The 14,146-nt window shown below is 36.9% G+C and overlaps 1 protein-coding gene across 2 annotated transcripts; it reads right to left on the reverse strand.

Annotated features, from left to right (window-relative positions):
• Nucleotides 1-1,619: 1,619 nt before the first annotated feature.
• LOC131355982 (Y+L amino acid transporter 2) lies at nt 1,620-13,936 on the reverse strand. 2 transcript variants are annotated; one of them, XR_009204966.1, is made up of 11 exons: nt 13,491-13,936; nt 12,172-12,689; nt 9,339-9,464; nt 8,654-8,798; nt 8,368-8,491; nt 7,886-7,989; nt 7,606-7,702; nt 6,260-6,409; nt 5,972-6,155; nt 4,686-4,900; nt 1,620-3,517 (listed from the first exon to the last, which is right to left on the reverse strand). XR_009204966.1 is itself a non-coding variant. In XM_058394671.1 (10 exons), exons 2-10 carry the CDS (start codon nt 12,686-12,688, stop codon nt 4,806-4,808), a joined length of 1,542 nt encoding a protein of 513 aa, XP_058250654.1. In that variant the 5' UTR covers nt 12,689; nt 13,491-13,936; the 3' UTR covers nt 3,559-4,805. The 2 variants fall into 2 exon arrangements, 1 of the variants encoding a protein (XP_058250654.1); XM_058394671.1 differs by lacking the exon at nt 1,620-3,517 and having other exon boundaries at nt 3,559-4,900.
• Between the last annotated feature and the right edge of the window lie 210 nt (nt 13,937-14,146).

Below are 14,146 nucleotides of genomic sequence, written 5' to 3' on the forward strand. Positions count from 1 at the left end.
TGGATGGATGGATAAGAGGCGAGATGATTGGATGGATGGATGGATGGATGGATGGATAAGAGAATAAAGGAATAGATGGAGGATGAAAGGATAGATGGATGGATAGATGGATGGATGGATGGATGGATAGATGGATGTATGGATGGATGGATAAGAGGCGAGATGATTGGATGGATGAATGGATGGATGGATGGATGGATTGATGAATAGATGGATGAAAGGATGGATGGATGGATGGATGAAAAAATAGCTGGATGGGTGGATAAGAGGATAGATGAATAGATGGAGGATGGATGGATAGACGGATGGATGGATGAAAGGATGGATGAAAGGATAGATGGATGGATAGACAGATGGATGGATGGATGAAAGATGGATGGATGGATGGATGGATGGATGAAAGAATAGCTGGATGGATGTTCTGCTGGATCCACTTCTGGCAAAGTATTCTGTAATGTATACATATAATAGACTGAGATTTTTTTCTCCAGCTTGAGCAGCTGATTTCTAAGAACTGCTGCTAATGTACATCAGTGAGTGTGAAGCTGGAGAACAAGTTCCAAAAGAATGTTTATTACCAATACACACACACACACACACACACACACACACACAACCGCTTCAGCTGGAAAAATATTGCTTTTAATCCTGTTTTAGGGGTCACCATTTTTTTACAGATGGATCTGGTATGTTAAATAAAGATGAAACTGTAGGTAATGGTGTCCCTCCACAGGGCAAGATCAGACCCAAAGTGCAGGGATAGCAGCCAGTCGGGAAAATTTAAAATCTTTAAAAAATCTTTAAAATTAACAGACACATACACGAGAAAACTCAACACAAAACAGAATCCCGAGAACAGAAGAGGCACACAATAATGACGAGGACTCAGCAAAAACAAAAGCAACATGACAAATATAAATAGGGGAAATAATAATGACACATTAGGAACAAGTGTGCAGAGATGGGGCTAAGAATTAGGCAGGGCAGGGCAAACAGGTGAAAACCCGAAATATAACAAACCAGATGACAAAAACCCATTGCCAGAAAGCCCCCTAGTGTTCTGGCAGGGAAATGTCCAACCATCCTGACAGAAATAAATGTATTTCTTTGTCAGTATTTTTTGGTTCGTATCAAGATTTGCTCTAAGAATAATGTGATTCCACTCAGACAGAGGCAACCGCCACAAACACAACCAAAAGAAAAAAAAAAAAACAAGAATAGAGCCACATTATATATTATATTCATTTTTTTATTTTATTCATTATTTTTTACAAAATACAAAGATTTATTATGCATCATTTATATATATATATATATATATTTATTTATATTAAATTTAATCCTCATTTTTTTAATCCTCAGTTTGTCATATATATATATATATATTTTATAATATAAAAAAAATATATATAGATAGATATAGAGAGAGAGAGATTGGAAAGATTGCTAAATAATGAGTGATAATAGGAACTAAATTGTCTTCTGGATGGTTTACAGGATTATATTTATTTAAAAAAATACATTTATTAAAATTAAAATTATAACTCAAATAATTTAGATTAAAAATGAAAATTATTAACAAAATTTAAACCTGAAATATATGAAGAATTGTTAATAAACAGTTAAAATTAAGACTTGTTCTTTAAATACAAACAAACTGTAAGCTTGATTTTTGTTATTTTGTTATTTTTGATTGTTTCAATCATTCTTTTTGTTAATTTTTGTTCACAGGTGAATCAATTTATAAGTTTTGACTCATTTTCTCATTTTTTTCTAGACATTTCACAGCTTTTTATAATAATGTTGACTGAATTCTGTCCTTTTTTTTAGGTAGATTTTATAGGTAGAGTTGGTAAGTAAATTTAAAGTTGAATTATATTTTGTCTTACTTCTTTGGCTCATATCACAAAAAATTGGGTGCTACAGAATATCTCTGACTCTTTTGTAGTACAAAAATACACAAACACACAAAAAAGAACAGAGGCAGTCATCACCTCTGGTTGATGTTTTGAACTTTTTACAGCATAAAAAAAAAGAGAAGTTTTGTCTGTTTTCTTACATCTGAAACCTAACGATTAGGTTAAACAGCACCGGATATTTAAAGTGAACCAAATATTGGGACAGCAGTCGAGAAGTTTATGTTAATCATAACAGATCCTTATTAAGATCCTTACTGTTCCTCATAATTCTGAAATTCTGAAGTTAATTCCATCTCTCTCTTTATGTTCCAGAAATTTTCAAAGCGCAAGAGGCATACAGTGGTTATAAGGCTATCTCCTATAGTCAAGGATCTGCATATACTTTCCATGAGGTACATACAGTAAATGCAGTCGATTACACTTACACTTTATTTGAGACTAAACACAAAGCTCAAAAGGCGTAGCCATTACATGCCAGCTCATATGAACCATGTCTCAATGTCATGACATAGACATGTGGTCTATCAGGTGCCTGTGTGATACAATTCATTACATCATCAAGTTTAAGAGCAGACAGTGCCATAAAGAGGCTTTAGGTTGTAGGTAAGTTTATACTTAAATTTAGCGTAAGCAGCAAGCCTAGAGGCAACAACGGAGAGAAAAAAAACAGGGAGTTGCCTAGAGAAAAATTCAAAAAAGACAATGAGGTGAATATTTATGTGATGACGATGCTTGTTTTTTCCTCCAACAATTTTAAATTTGCATATAATTTTGCAATTTTTCTCCCTGCCAGGTGTTCATTTCATTGCAAGTTGTATGTATTAAACCAATTTCACTTCCAGGATAAGGTGGAAACATCCAAGGAGGATTGAATACTTATGCAAAGCACTTACTAATTAGTGTATATGTATATGCCTTATAATTTATATGAATAATGCCTATAGTGTTGCTATGAAAGCTGACTCCTTATCAGCCAATCAGACGAGGGCATTGTATAATAGTCAAGGGCTCAATTGGTCACAATATCTGGTGAAATAAAGCACATTAATTTATGCTTGAAGGATATAATGGAGTGTCTTTTAATATATAACTCTATTTGTACATGTAAGCAGGCTGTGCATTTAGTATGAGCTAATTTATGTTAATTCTGTGACTAGAACATTCAGCCATTTACTGTTTTGCATTTCAATGAGCACATTCACTAACAGCTAGTGTCACTTCCTGTATATAAAATCTTTCTATAATTGCTAATAATCATACTTATATGAAGTATTATATAATTTCACTCGTGAATAGAACACTTGTGATATCTGAAACGTTGAAATAAACATTAAATAGACATTGCTATAGGTTGAGGTTGAGAGAATGGACTGGAAGACGAGGTCAGATGTCAAGGGACAAAGATACTTTGCATACTTTCTATTTGCCGTTTGTTTACATTGATTGTTCTGTTTGGGTGTGTACTTTCTCCTTCACTCTCTTCCACCAGGGGGCGGTGTGTATTAATGTTCATAGATGGATGGTTGGATGGATAGATGGCTTTATCCTGATCAGGGTTGTGGCACAAGCCTGTTCCAGGAACCCGAGGCAGGAATACACTGGAGGCATATTAATAGCACAAAGTCTTTAAAATCCAATCTGTCTTAGACAATAAATTAATTGTAATTACACCACAGTAATGTTGAATTCTCATTTCTGATTGGTCAGAAGGTGTTTTCTATTAAGGCAGCTTCAAATCACAGGTTTATGTTAATGAGCTCATGTTTATTTATTATCACACTTGATTGAAGGAGTCTCCATTTTGATAACTTGCCTACAAATTTAATAAAGCAGGTGTTTCCCATCACCATTGATGGAGACAAACACAGAAGATCAACTGTCCCCATAGTGTGAGCATCCGATTGGTGCAGGAATTTTTCTGCCCCAAATGGGACTCATTTTAACACATAAAATATTATAATGCTATGGGGCAAGAAAACAAAAGAGGTAATTAGCATTGTAATGGAATATAACATGTATGAAGTTATGAATGAGGACTTTATTTAGGTCTGATAAATATGCCTGGATTAGACCACACCTACCCCTAAGGAGTAGGCAATGGAGGATAAAGACATACATATTTCTAGACAAGTATAATAGCTTATTATGACATGCTCTGGGTCAGCATTTTCACAATCCACATTTTCTTACAATGCATATTTTTTTGCCTTGACTTGAGGTCAAACTGCTTTCATCTCAGTGTTACCCAAGAGCTTGGGCCGAGTCACTGATTGCCAAAAATCTTTTTGGCATACTGGGTTCTCTGGCTGCTGCTTGAAGATTCGAAGTTCCTCCTTTATGTGGAGTAGTCCAAACTAGCTTGCTTCCTCTCAAAACTGCTGACCGGTCTCTGGTTTATGCACGTCCCAGATGAGTTTAGTCATGAGTAAAACATGGGGGTTAATCTGGACAACACTGTACATAGTCAGAGTTTTAGGAGCCCAGAATTTTTTTCACAGCAACATTTTGTTCAGTATTCAAGTGCAAAATAAGAAACATGAGTAGCAATTCCATCAAATGATGACTGAGTAATGAGAGACACTAAACATATATTTTGGAGAAACATTTATCAAAAGTACAGCATTACTTCATCAACTTTATAAAAAAAAAATTAAGATAAATTTTACTGTATTTTCTCTTCATGTCATTCTAAGTATAGTACCTCAAACATACAGTACAAATTGAAAGAAGACATGGTGTGTTCAAAAAGAAATGACTGATACATACAAATTTTACAGCTCTTCACCAGACTCGGTTGTTCTTCTAAGTTCACCATCGTGCCAAGGTCCACTTTAAACGTTTGAAAATTGATGCCGTCTTTAGGTAGAGAACTCATTTCTGTGTAAATCACTGAGTCTTGTTCTCAGTCGATTTCTCTGGCTCCGGGTCGAGGTCAGTTAGACAGCAGTAGCACACGATCTGGGTGTATTTGGTGATGGAGGCTGGCACGGAAGAAGATGAAGTGAGAGAGGGAAGAAAGATGAGACAGGGTCAACAAACTATCAGGAGCACATAGACAGCTGCTGGAGTACTCAGAACTGTGACTACTGAGAAGTGCAACATGTGTTATTATGTTTTTTAAGCTCAAGCCTTTTGCTAGAATCCAGTATTCCATGAAGATGGTCCAAGAAGTCTTTGCTGTGTGAGATGCATTAACCTTTACCTAGCATCAATTTTAAGGAGGCATATGTTCAGGTGAGTTAGCTAACACTAGATACCTTCCACCTGTTTTTTGTTGTGGTCCCTTTTTCATTACCTAACCTTTCATTACATCTGAAAAGATATCTTTTAACTACTTCTCACGCACGCAGAACAGAATGAGCAGCAGCCCGTTTAAAAGCATAATTTTGAAGTCTTTAGTCTTGCAATACATGTAATAATTTGATAGAATTGTTCTATTTTCTGAAGAAGTTGACAAACTAGGGTGTGTCAGGAACACGGAAAAAGTTGCTTACTCACACTGTATTCAGATGCAGAAAGGCACGTGTCTAATGTCCGAGTCAAATCTTTACCAAAAAAAGAAAAACGCTTTCTCAAATGCCATTTCATCACTTTAAGTAGAGCAAGTAGTCTGGGCAAATTTGCTTGTGGGAATTTACCAAAGGAATGTACCAAATTGACCAAACATCTTGCCAACAATGTGGTGACTGCTACCTTAGAGGGCCATCTGAAACCCTTGCATTTTGGTCACTTACTTCAAAGGCAGCCAGGCAAAGAAATCACCAGGTTGGTGAACAATTCTAAGATCTTCCTGACCGAAATCTTCCAGGCAAACTAATATATAATTTATAGTAGGGCAGTTTCTAATATTACTCCAAGTCAGAACTTCAGCTATCAGTAAATTTTTCATTAAACTGGTCAAGAACTACTTATACACTCATCCACTCTCTATGAAGCATCACAGACACTCTACTTCAATACTGGGTTAGGGTTACTTCTACTTCAATAAAAACAAATGCTTTCCTCAGACTAATGTTGGCTAATGTTACTAATGTAAATCTAAAGATTCTTACCATTGAGCCGACTCAGCCATTTTGGCCTCTTCTCCTCAGGCAGGTAGATGCAGAAGTAGTACACTGGTATACCAGAGAGAGCAATGGCTATTCCAATGAGGGAATTGATTGTGTCACTATAGAGGGGCACGATGACCAAGAAAAGACTGCAGAAGCAATAGATGAAGGGAATGAGCAGTGTCAGCTGGAAGGGAGAAGACCGAAAAGACAGAAAATACAAAGTATAAATGTAAACAATAAAGTATAATGACAAATCCAACACTTTAGTCAGAGAAATTGAGAAGTTACCTTCACAGGTCTGTGTCTGTCTGGCTGTGTGAAGCGAAGGTAGATGAGTCCCACCACAGATAATCCCACATACAGCCAGTAGCTGAAGCTGAAGTAATTGATTAGCAGGAATACATCTTCTACACACAAAAAGATGAGTCCCATCACACCCTGTAAGCATAAACAACAACCAGTTAGATCTTTAAAGTTGATCTAATGAAAAATTTATGTAGATTTTGCCACTTCATTAATAAAACAGAATGGATATTTATATATAAAATGCCTTTCCTTTAGATAAAATGGTTCACAAAAGACCTCAGCTTTTAGGGTTGATATATTTGGGAGCAAATGGAAGACAAAAATGATGTTATCAATTTCCACCTTATTCCTTGTGAACTTTCAAGAATTTTCTACACATTCCATTTTCATTATTCTACTTGTTAGGAAGTACCAAGAGATGGGTTTGATTGGGGGGACAAAGTGGACAAAGTAAGGTTCTTGGAGCTGAGATTCTTGGGAAGGTTATTGTGGAAACTCAATCCTAATGAAAAAACTCCCAGATCCTCCTCCAAGAACTTCAGTTCTCTATTCATTACATGACAGTCCACAATCACTCTCCATATACTCACCATTTAGATAAAGCAAATGACCACAAATTGTACACCCTTGCAAGTAGTTTGCTTGACATGTTTAGACAGGCCACAGTCCTAAAAACCCCTCCCATTGACTTACCTTTAAACATACTAAAATGAGGGTGTCAACATCAAGCTGATGAAGCATTATCAACCACACAGGAAACAGCTTTATGTTTATGGTTTTAAAATATGGCTGGTTAAGATGTTGCTTGGATATGAAAGAAAAATATTATGACTGCTGTAAATGATCATATCTAAGAAGACAAGTAGATGGCTTCAAGTCCCCCATACCATGTACTTCTACAGTAAATAGTCTGTAAATAAAAACTACACCATTTGCTTGTACGTAAAATGCATTTTTAGGCCAGTCAACAAATATATCTGATATATTTGGGATCAAATGGAAGGCATAAATAATGTTATCAAGCTCTATCTTATTCCTTGTGAACTTCCAAGAAACTTCTCCACATTCCATTTCCCTACTTTTTAGGAAGGACCAACGGATGGGGATGACAAAGTGGACAAAGTGAGGTTCTTGGGGCTGAGACTGCTCTTGGGGAAACTCAATCCTAAGAACCTCAGTTTGTCTTATCACTCTACCTCCCAGATCCCCCTCCAAGAACATCTCAGGAAACATCCTGGAAGACGGTCATGCAGGACACAAGGTTCCTAATGCTGTAACACTTTTTCTACTTGTACAGTCTAAGACCAGAGATTGGTATGGTGTCTTACGTTGAAGATGAGTGCAGGGACAGGAGTGTAGCGTTTAGCATGGATCAGAGCCAGGCTGTCTGGTAGGTGGCCCTCTCTCGCCCCCACGAAGAACAACCTGCCACAAGAAGTACACTCAGAAACTGACATAAAAATTTAAAAAGTTATTTGTGGGATACACAAATCATTTTACTGGAACAATCTTTGCCAGGATGCACATCTAGATCAGCAGATTTTTTTTTTCCATTAAGGTCAACAGTTCCTTGTGAATGTAGCCGTAATTATTGTAAGAGACAATCACCTAGAGGCAGCAATGATGGAGGCATTGAGTCCTCCGTAACAGGACATAGCCACAGCAATGGGAATGACCCAGCTAATGGGTCCCAGAACCTGATTCCCAAAAGTCTATAGAAGGAGAAAACAGAATTGAAGATGGTTACCTGGAGATCTCCAATCAGACCTCAAACTCCTAAATCTATTCAGTATGCTTTGTGTTTGTCCAACAATACTAGAATTAATGAACAAATCATTAAGGGTGCTATGTATAAGAGGAGTTAGAATAAAGAGAATGCAATTCTCTAACCAGAGGCATGTGCAAAAGTTTTCACCCCCCATGGTTTCTGGATGGGGAAAAAAGAGAATTTTTACCTCTATTGCTATTTATCTACAAAAAGAAAATTATTAAAACAAGTGTAAAAAGATTTGCTCTGTCCCCAGGACTTGACATGAAAATAACTCACATGAGTTAGGTGTAGATCAATAATTTTTTGTGGAGGCACATACCACTGCAACTGCATCACTGGCCATGAAGGAAGGTATGTCCATTACCAAGTAGTACGCCACATTTGTAAGCAGATAGATAATGGTTACAATCGGCATGGAGATGGCAATGGCCAGGGGTAAATTCCTGCATGAAAAAAAATAAAATTTTGCTGTTAAATATCAATGAACGGTTAAATCTGAAATCTCAAATCTTCTGAACATGATCAGTTCTACGATAGATTTTCTGGTTGGCATTTGTTGGAATTGATGAATTATTAATTATGCACTTTTTTAATCAAATTAAGACCTTTCTGGATTCACAATCTCCTCTGTAACAAAGTTAAGTGTATCCCAGCCGGAGTAGGAGAACAGAGCCGAGTAGAGTGCGAGGGCAATGCTCCCAGCCTCCAAGGAGGATCCCTCGAATGAATTCTCGAAGTTCTGAGTCTCTCCTGTCAAAGGAAACAAACTTACTTTAATGATCATGAAATTTTGATCAACTTTTTTTAACAAAATGGTAGCCATTCTGTCTCTGCCTTGACCCAAATATGAGATGAGCCTTCGAACTGTTACGATTTTTACTAAAAAGCAAGAGAATGAAACTGAACATAAATTTAGGAAACATGATAAATTATGTTCTTTGTGGGTGTATCCTGAAAAATGATCATTTAAAAAATAAGGTAAAATATGTTTCAAGATATTTCATAAAACCAAATTTATGTAATTTTAAAGGTAGCTGAAGCTAGCTGATTTGAACCTCAAACTACAAACATACACCCAATCTACCCTTTTTAAAAAAAAAAAAAAAAAATCAGGCTTAAGTTTGGGTAAGATAGACCTAAACTTAGTAAGGAAGTGAATATTAGACACCAAACACAACTTGGCTAATTGACTTGAATTTGAATTACGTGGAAAATCATCTATATGCATTTTTCTCACTAAATAATTTCTAATAAACTTAGGATAGGGGACATTTCACCCAAATTACATACCTTGAATGATTTTTATAATGCCGATTGCAATGATGAGGATGAGGGAAGAAATCTTGGTGTAGGTGAAGATATCCTGGACCAGTGTTCCCCATTTCACATAAGCACAGTTTATAAAGATCAGCACACCTTAGACAGAAAGAAAAAGTCTTTTAAGACCGAGGTTAGAAAATTGATAAGGACGAAGAGGATCAGAATCAAAAAGAAGAGAATCACGATGAAGTTCTACAGTTTTCTCTCAATTATTTCTATTATTCATTTGTTTATTTTTCAAATTCAGACCAGGATGTTGGACCAAACTGTCATTTGGGATCTAAGTAGGTTTTCTCATCTTATCTTATCTTAAAATAAATAACTCAGCAACATATTAAGAAGGAGGAGAAGGCCAGAATTTACAAGCAACCCCTCTAGGCAATCTCTAAAAATGCTACAGTCATCATCCTAATCAATAATATTTAAAGTAAGAGCTTGTGTATGTTCAGAAAGTTGATTGAAAAACTGTTTCAGCTGGTTCCTTCGTAGAAATCAGAATGAGACAACTGACTTATGAAGCAGTGAGGCATTGATGTCAATATATTCAAAGACACTTAACGTCCTTTACACCCACTTGGCAGCCATCTTGGCAACCAGGCACCTATTTACTTGACAAACCAGAAATCATATTCACAAGATCTGGTAATAGTGGTGTAAATGACGGTGGTTACTGGCTCCCATAAGCAAAAAAAAAAAACCTCAGGTTGCTCTGGCTACTGCAGCCTCCAACAAGGCAATCAATTTTTTATGATGAATGGCACGTAATAAAATCACCATGTTGAGCAATACTCGTTTCCCTATTTGGCCCATTTCTATTCAAACCATATTCCCAACTAAACGCAGTCCAAACTTCACAGGTTCACCAGTGGAAACCAAATCATAAACCACCAGAGTTTTAATATTTATTCTGTATCAAGCTCCACTACTCTGTTGGGTCTGATCTATTTCTGCTCAGAGGGACTTGTTCAGAAATGCAGGCCTACTGGCAGCTCACCACTTCTTCTTCTATTTCCTGTTTGTCTCCCTCCCTCCCTCCCTCCCTTTACTTGGCTTAGCAACTGCTTCTATGAAAGAAAAGAGAAAGAAAAACAGATCCTGGCTCACGTTCGTGACATACGTCACGTCTTTGGTAGTGCATAAACATTCACCCCAATGTTTACACATCAGAACGGAAAATTCAGTTAGTAGTATAAGGGCAATGTGGCTGACACATTCAAAAGGAAATGTTTAAAGTTGGGACCAACTTTAAACATAGATCTTTCACCTATATTCCTAACCTGATGTGTCAAACAGGCTCCAAAAAAAGGTTCCTACTACTATCAAAGTTTGCCCTGCCTTCCACACACACACACACACACACACAATAAAACAACCATGCCAAAAAAAACTAGTCCTTTTTTTTCCAGTGTTAAAAAACCTGTGTGTTCCTTTTTAGTGATGTACACAATAATGGTCAGTGTTAGGAAGTGACCAGGGGATGAGCAGGGGATCTCCAAAAGCATGAAATGCTCTGGCGTAAGTGTAACCACAAGTATATAACTGAGACTAACAGCATACAGTGATTCAGCAAACTTTTTTCCATTAGTCACTTTGACTGTACAATGCTCATTCCTCAACCTTTACTCTGAATGCTAATGCTGATAAACAGTAATTGCTGAAGAGCAGAACTGCATTCAAACTGCAGACAAATCCCATTTCTGCTTTGCAAAATGTGTTTTTATTTGCAACTATTGAATAAAAAGAGATTTTACAGCAAAAGATGGGTAACTCCTGCACAAATATGTGCATGCTAGCATAATTTGCTAATATTCTGAGCGAACTTCACATCAGGTGAGCTAGTTCACTCATGTTAAAAGCAAATCTTATCAGGGAAGCTAACTCTACCTAGTTGGCTAACGTTAACAATTAAAGTTATTTGAATTCATGAATATGTGAGAAATCCTGTCAGTACGCTCATGCTAGTCAGCAGATTAGGGCTAGCAGAAGAAATATGACCTATAATCCTTGCAATCATCTTGTCAGGTTATCTCATGCTAGCTGGATGGCTCAAGATCGGTATAATCTATGACTATGACTAAAAATTCCTGTCATAAATCCACAAGTTACATCATATTAAAACAGCAGATTAATGTTAGCGGTGAATACCTAGCTGGCTAACAAGTAAGATTATAAAGTAATCCTGTCAGAAATCCTGTCAGATTATCTCATGTTAGACAGCTGATCAGTGTTGATTAATATTACATTGAATCCTTTTAAAACCCTGCCAGGTTAGCTCACACTAGCAAGTTTGCTTATGTTAGCAGTAAATCCTGTTAAGTTTAGCTAATGCTTCCTAGCCGGCTAAAGTTAGATTCTTGCAATCTATAAACATGACAAAAAAAACCTCTAGGAAATCCTGTCAGTTTAGCTTATATTATAAAGTTAGTTACTGCTAGAAGATAACTTGTAAATAATGATGACAAAAAAATCCTGTCAGAAATTTTGTAAGGTTAGCGTATGTTAGCTAGCTAGCCAATAAACTCTGAAAAAATACACTTTAGACATAAATGGTACATATTTCTTTACATAGCACAAAAAACACAGCCCTGCTTTCATTTCCATATATGGACTCAATGACACATGCACTTTACTTGGTAAGTGGGAAGTCGTATCTCAGAATTATGACATTTTAATGTCCTCTATATAAGCTTGTTTTCAGAGTTTTATCAAATTAGCCAAACTAGCTTAGATTCAACAGGTTTATATGAATAATTCCGTGGACAAAATGGTAAACTACATGAGAAAACAAGAAGCTTTGACTCACAGATGCAGGCAGCAGCGATGACTCGTACAGCATCGTACGGAGGTTGGCACGTTGGGTATAAAGCCTCCACCAGGTAGTTGGCAAATGTCAGAGAGATGACAGCCTGGCTCGCCGGCTCCACCAGCAGGATTGATGTCCAGAGGCGGATGAAGGCCAGAAATCCACCAAAGGACTCTAGGATATACGCGTAACTAGCACCTGACTTGCCAATGGTGGTGCCAAGCTCGGCATAGCAGAGAGCACCGAAAACGGAGAACAAGCCCCCGAGTGCCCAGATGAGCAGCGACAGGCCATAAGACATGCTGTGTAAGAGGACGCCTTTGGGTGACACAAAGATCCCTGAGCCAATCATGTTTCCTATGATGAGGCACACGCTATTGGCCAAAGAGATCTCCCTCTTCATCACCATCCTCTCTGTCTGGGCTTCAGGACCTGCTGGTGCTTTCAGGTCTGGGTCCGAGTCTGCCCTTGATGTGGGGCAAAAACCTCGGCACTTGTCCAAGAGTTTCTGTTTCATGCTACCCAACAAGAAATGACATGAAATCAGGATCTTTACATTTGTTTAATGCAAAATCGACACAGTAAAAAGGGTTCCTCAGTCATGGTAAAGAACTTTTTATAAAGGAACTCGGGAATCTTTTCTGAAAAGAAACCCGCCTCACTGCTAGCGAAAATGGATCCTCCTGGATTAGTTTCAACACAAAAACCTTTATTTTGGTTTCCCTAGGAACATGTAAGCATTCAAAATTGAATGTTTGGTCTGTTGTTTCTTTTCTACAGAACCTTTAATGGTTGTAAACCAAAGTGGGTACAAAGTTGATTCAATTTTATTGCTGTTTGCTGTTCAGTTTTAAGGAACAAACTGAAAAATGTTTTTAGGGTTCTAGATTTTTTTGGTGTAGAGTTCTACACAGAGAACAAAGATGGGGAAAAAAATTGTTTGTTGTGGAGTTTTAAGTAACAAACCAAAAATTCTAGATTAAATTATTAATTATTATTATTAAAAATTGTTGGAAACTTTTTTTTGTTCGACAGAACTATTGTGTGTTTATTCTCAACATATAAATTAAAACGTGTTCATCCTGCAATGCATTTACATGAAAATAAATAGTACAGATGTGTAAAGAGTTTTTTTTTTTTTAAATCATGCATCAGATTCAGAAATTCAGATATTCTTATTATTGTGATGCAAACAAAAAAACCAAAACAACTAGAGTTAGCTTTTAATAGAAAGCAACCATGAAGTCAGCCAGCATGTAGTAATCCATTAGTGTGGGCTAAAGGTTGTGCTAAAGCATGCCCAAGAATGGCTTCCATACCTCTAATGTATCGATGATGAATGATAGTAGAAAGAAAGCGTTAATTGTTTGTTGTGTAGAACCCGTGCAGATGAATACTGCAGATTTTTATCTTTAAAGATCCAGAGGCTCCAGAGAAGGTGTGGTGTTGCAATCACAGACAGCAAAATGTTTTTGTACACAGAGGACACGCAGTTCCTTAAGTTCCCCTGTTTATTTTTGGACAGAGAGAGAGAGAGAGAGAGAGAGAGAGAGAGAGAGAGAGAGAGAGAGAGAGAGAGAGAAACCCTCCTCTTGTTGTTAACTATAAATAATCCTTTCACTCTCGTAGGAAGATTTTAGAACTTTGGGTGGGGTTACGATGTATGGATTACGGGGGAAAAACACATTAGCTACTAAATTCTTGATAAAATATTTTTAAGGTGTAGCAATTTCAAGGATTAGGTTACGATGCAAATATGTTCTGGTTTCTATGGTAACAGCTTGCTCAGGGACTTGTTTGTACTGCGTTCTTGGTTTTACAGTAACAGCAAACAAACTGATTTGTTTGTAAATGTTTTAATTTTGAACAATTTTCTGTGAGATGTTTATGCAACAACGGTCAGTTACATTAGAAAATTTGTAATTGTCTGACACCTTACACTGAAATCAAAATTTGGAAATTTTGTATTTTTGTC

The sequence above is a fragment of the Hemibagrus wyckioides genome, linkage group LG07, assembly GCF_019097595.1.
Source record: "Hemibagrus wyckioides isolate EC202008001 linkage group LG07, SWU_Hwy_1.0, whole genome shotgun sequence".
In the NCBI taxonomy this organism is placed as follows: domain Eukaryota; kingdom Metazoa; phylum Chordata; class Actinopteri; order Siluriformes; family Bagridae; genus Hemibagrus; species Hemibagrus wyckioides.

What these genes read in the sequence shown, in the direction of transcription:
- LOC131355982 (XM_058394671.1), bottom strand. Translation starts at nt 12,688, where the DNA reads ATGAAACAGAAACTCTTGGACAAGTGCCGAGGTTTTTGCCCCACATCA. An exon ending in CATTATAAAAATCATTCAAG is followed by an intron (nt 8,799 to 9,338) that starts GTATGTAATTTG and finishes TTCCTTTGACAG; the next exon opens with GAGAGACTCAGAACTTCGAG. An exon ending in ACAGACACAGACCTGTGAAG is followed by an intron (nt 6,156 to 6,259) that starts GTAACTTCTCAA and finishes TCTCCCTTCCAG; the next exon opens with CTGACACTGCTCATTCCCTT.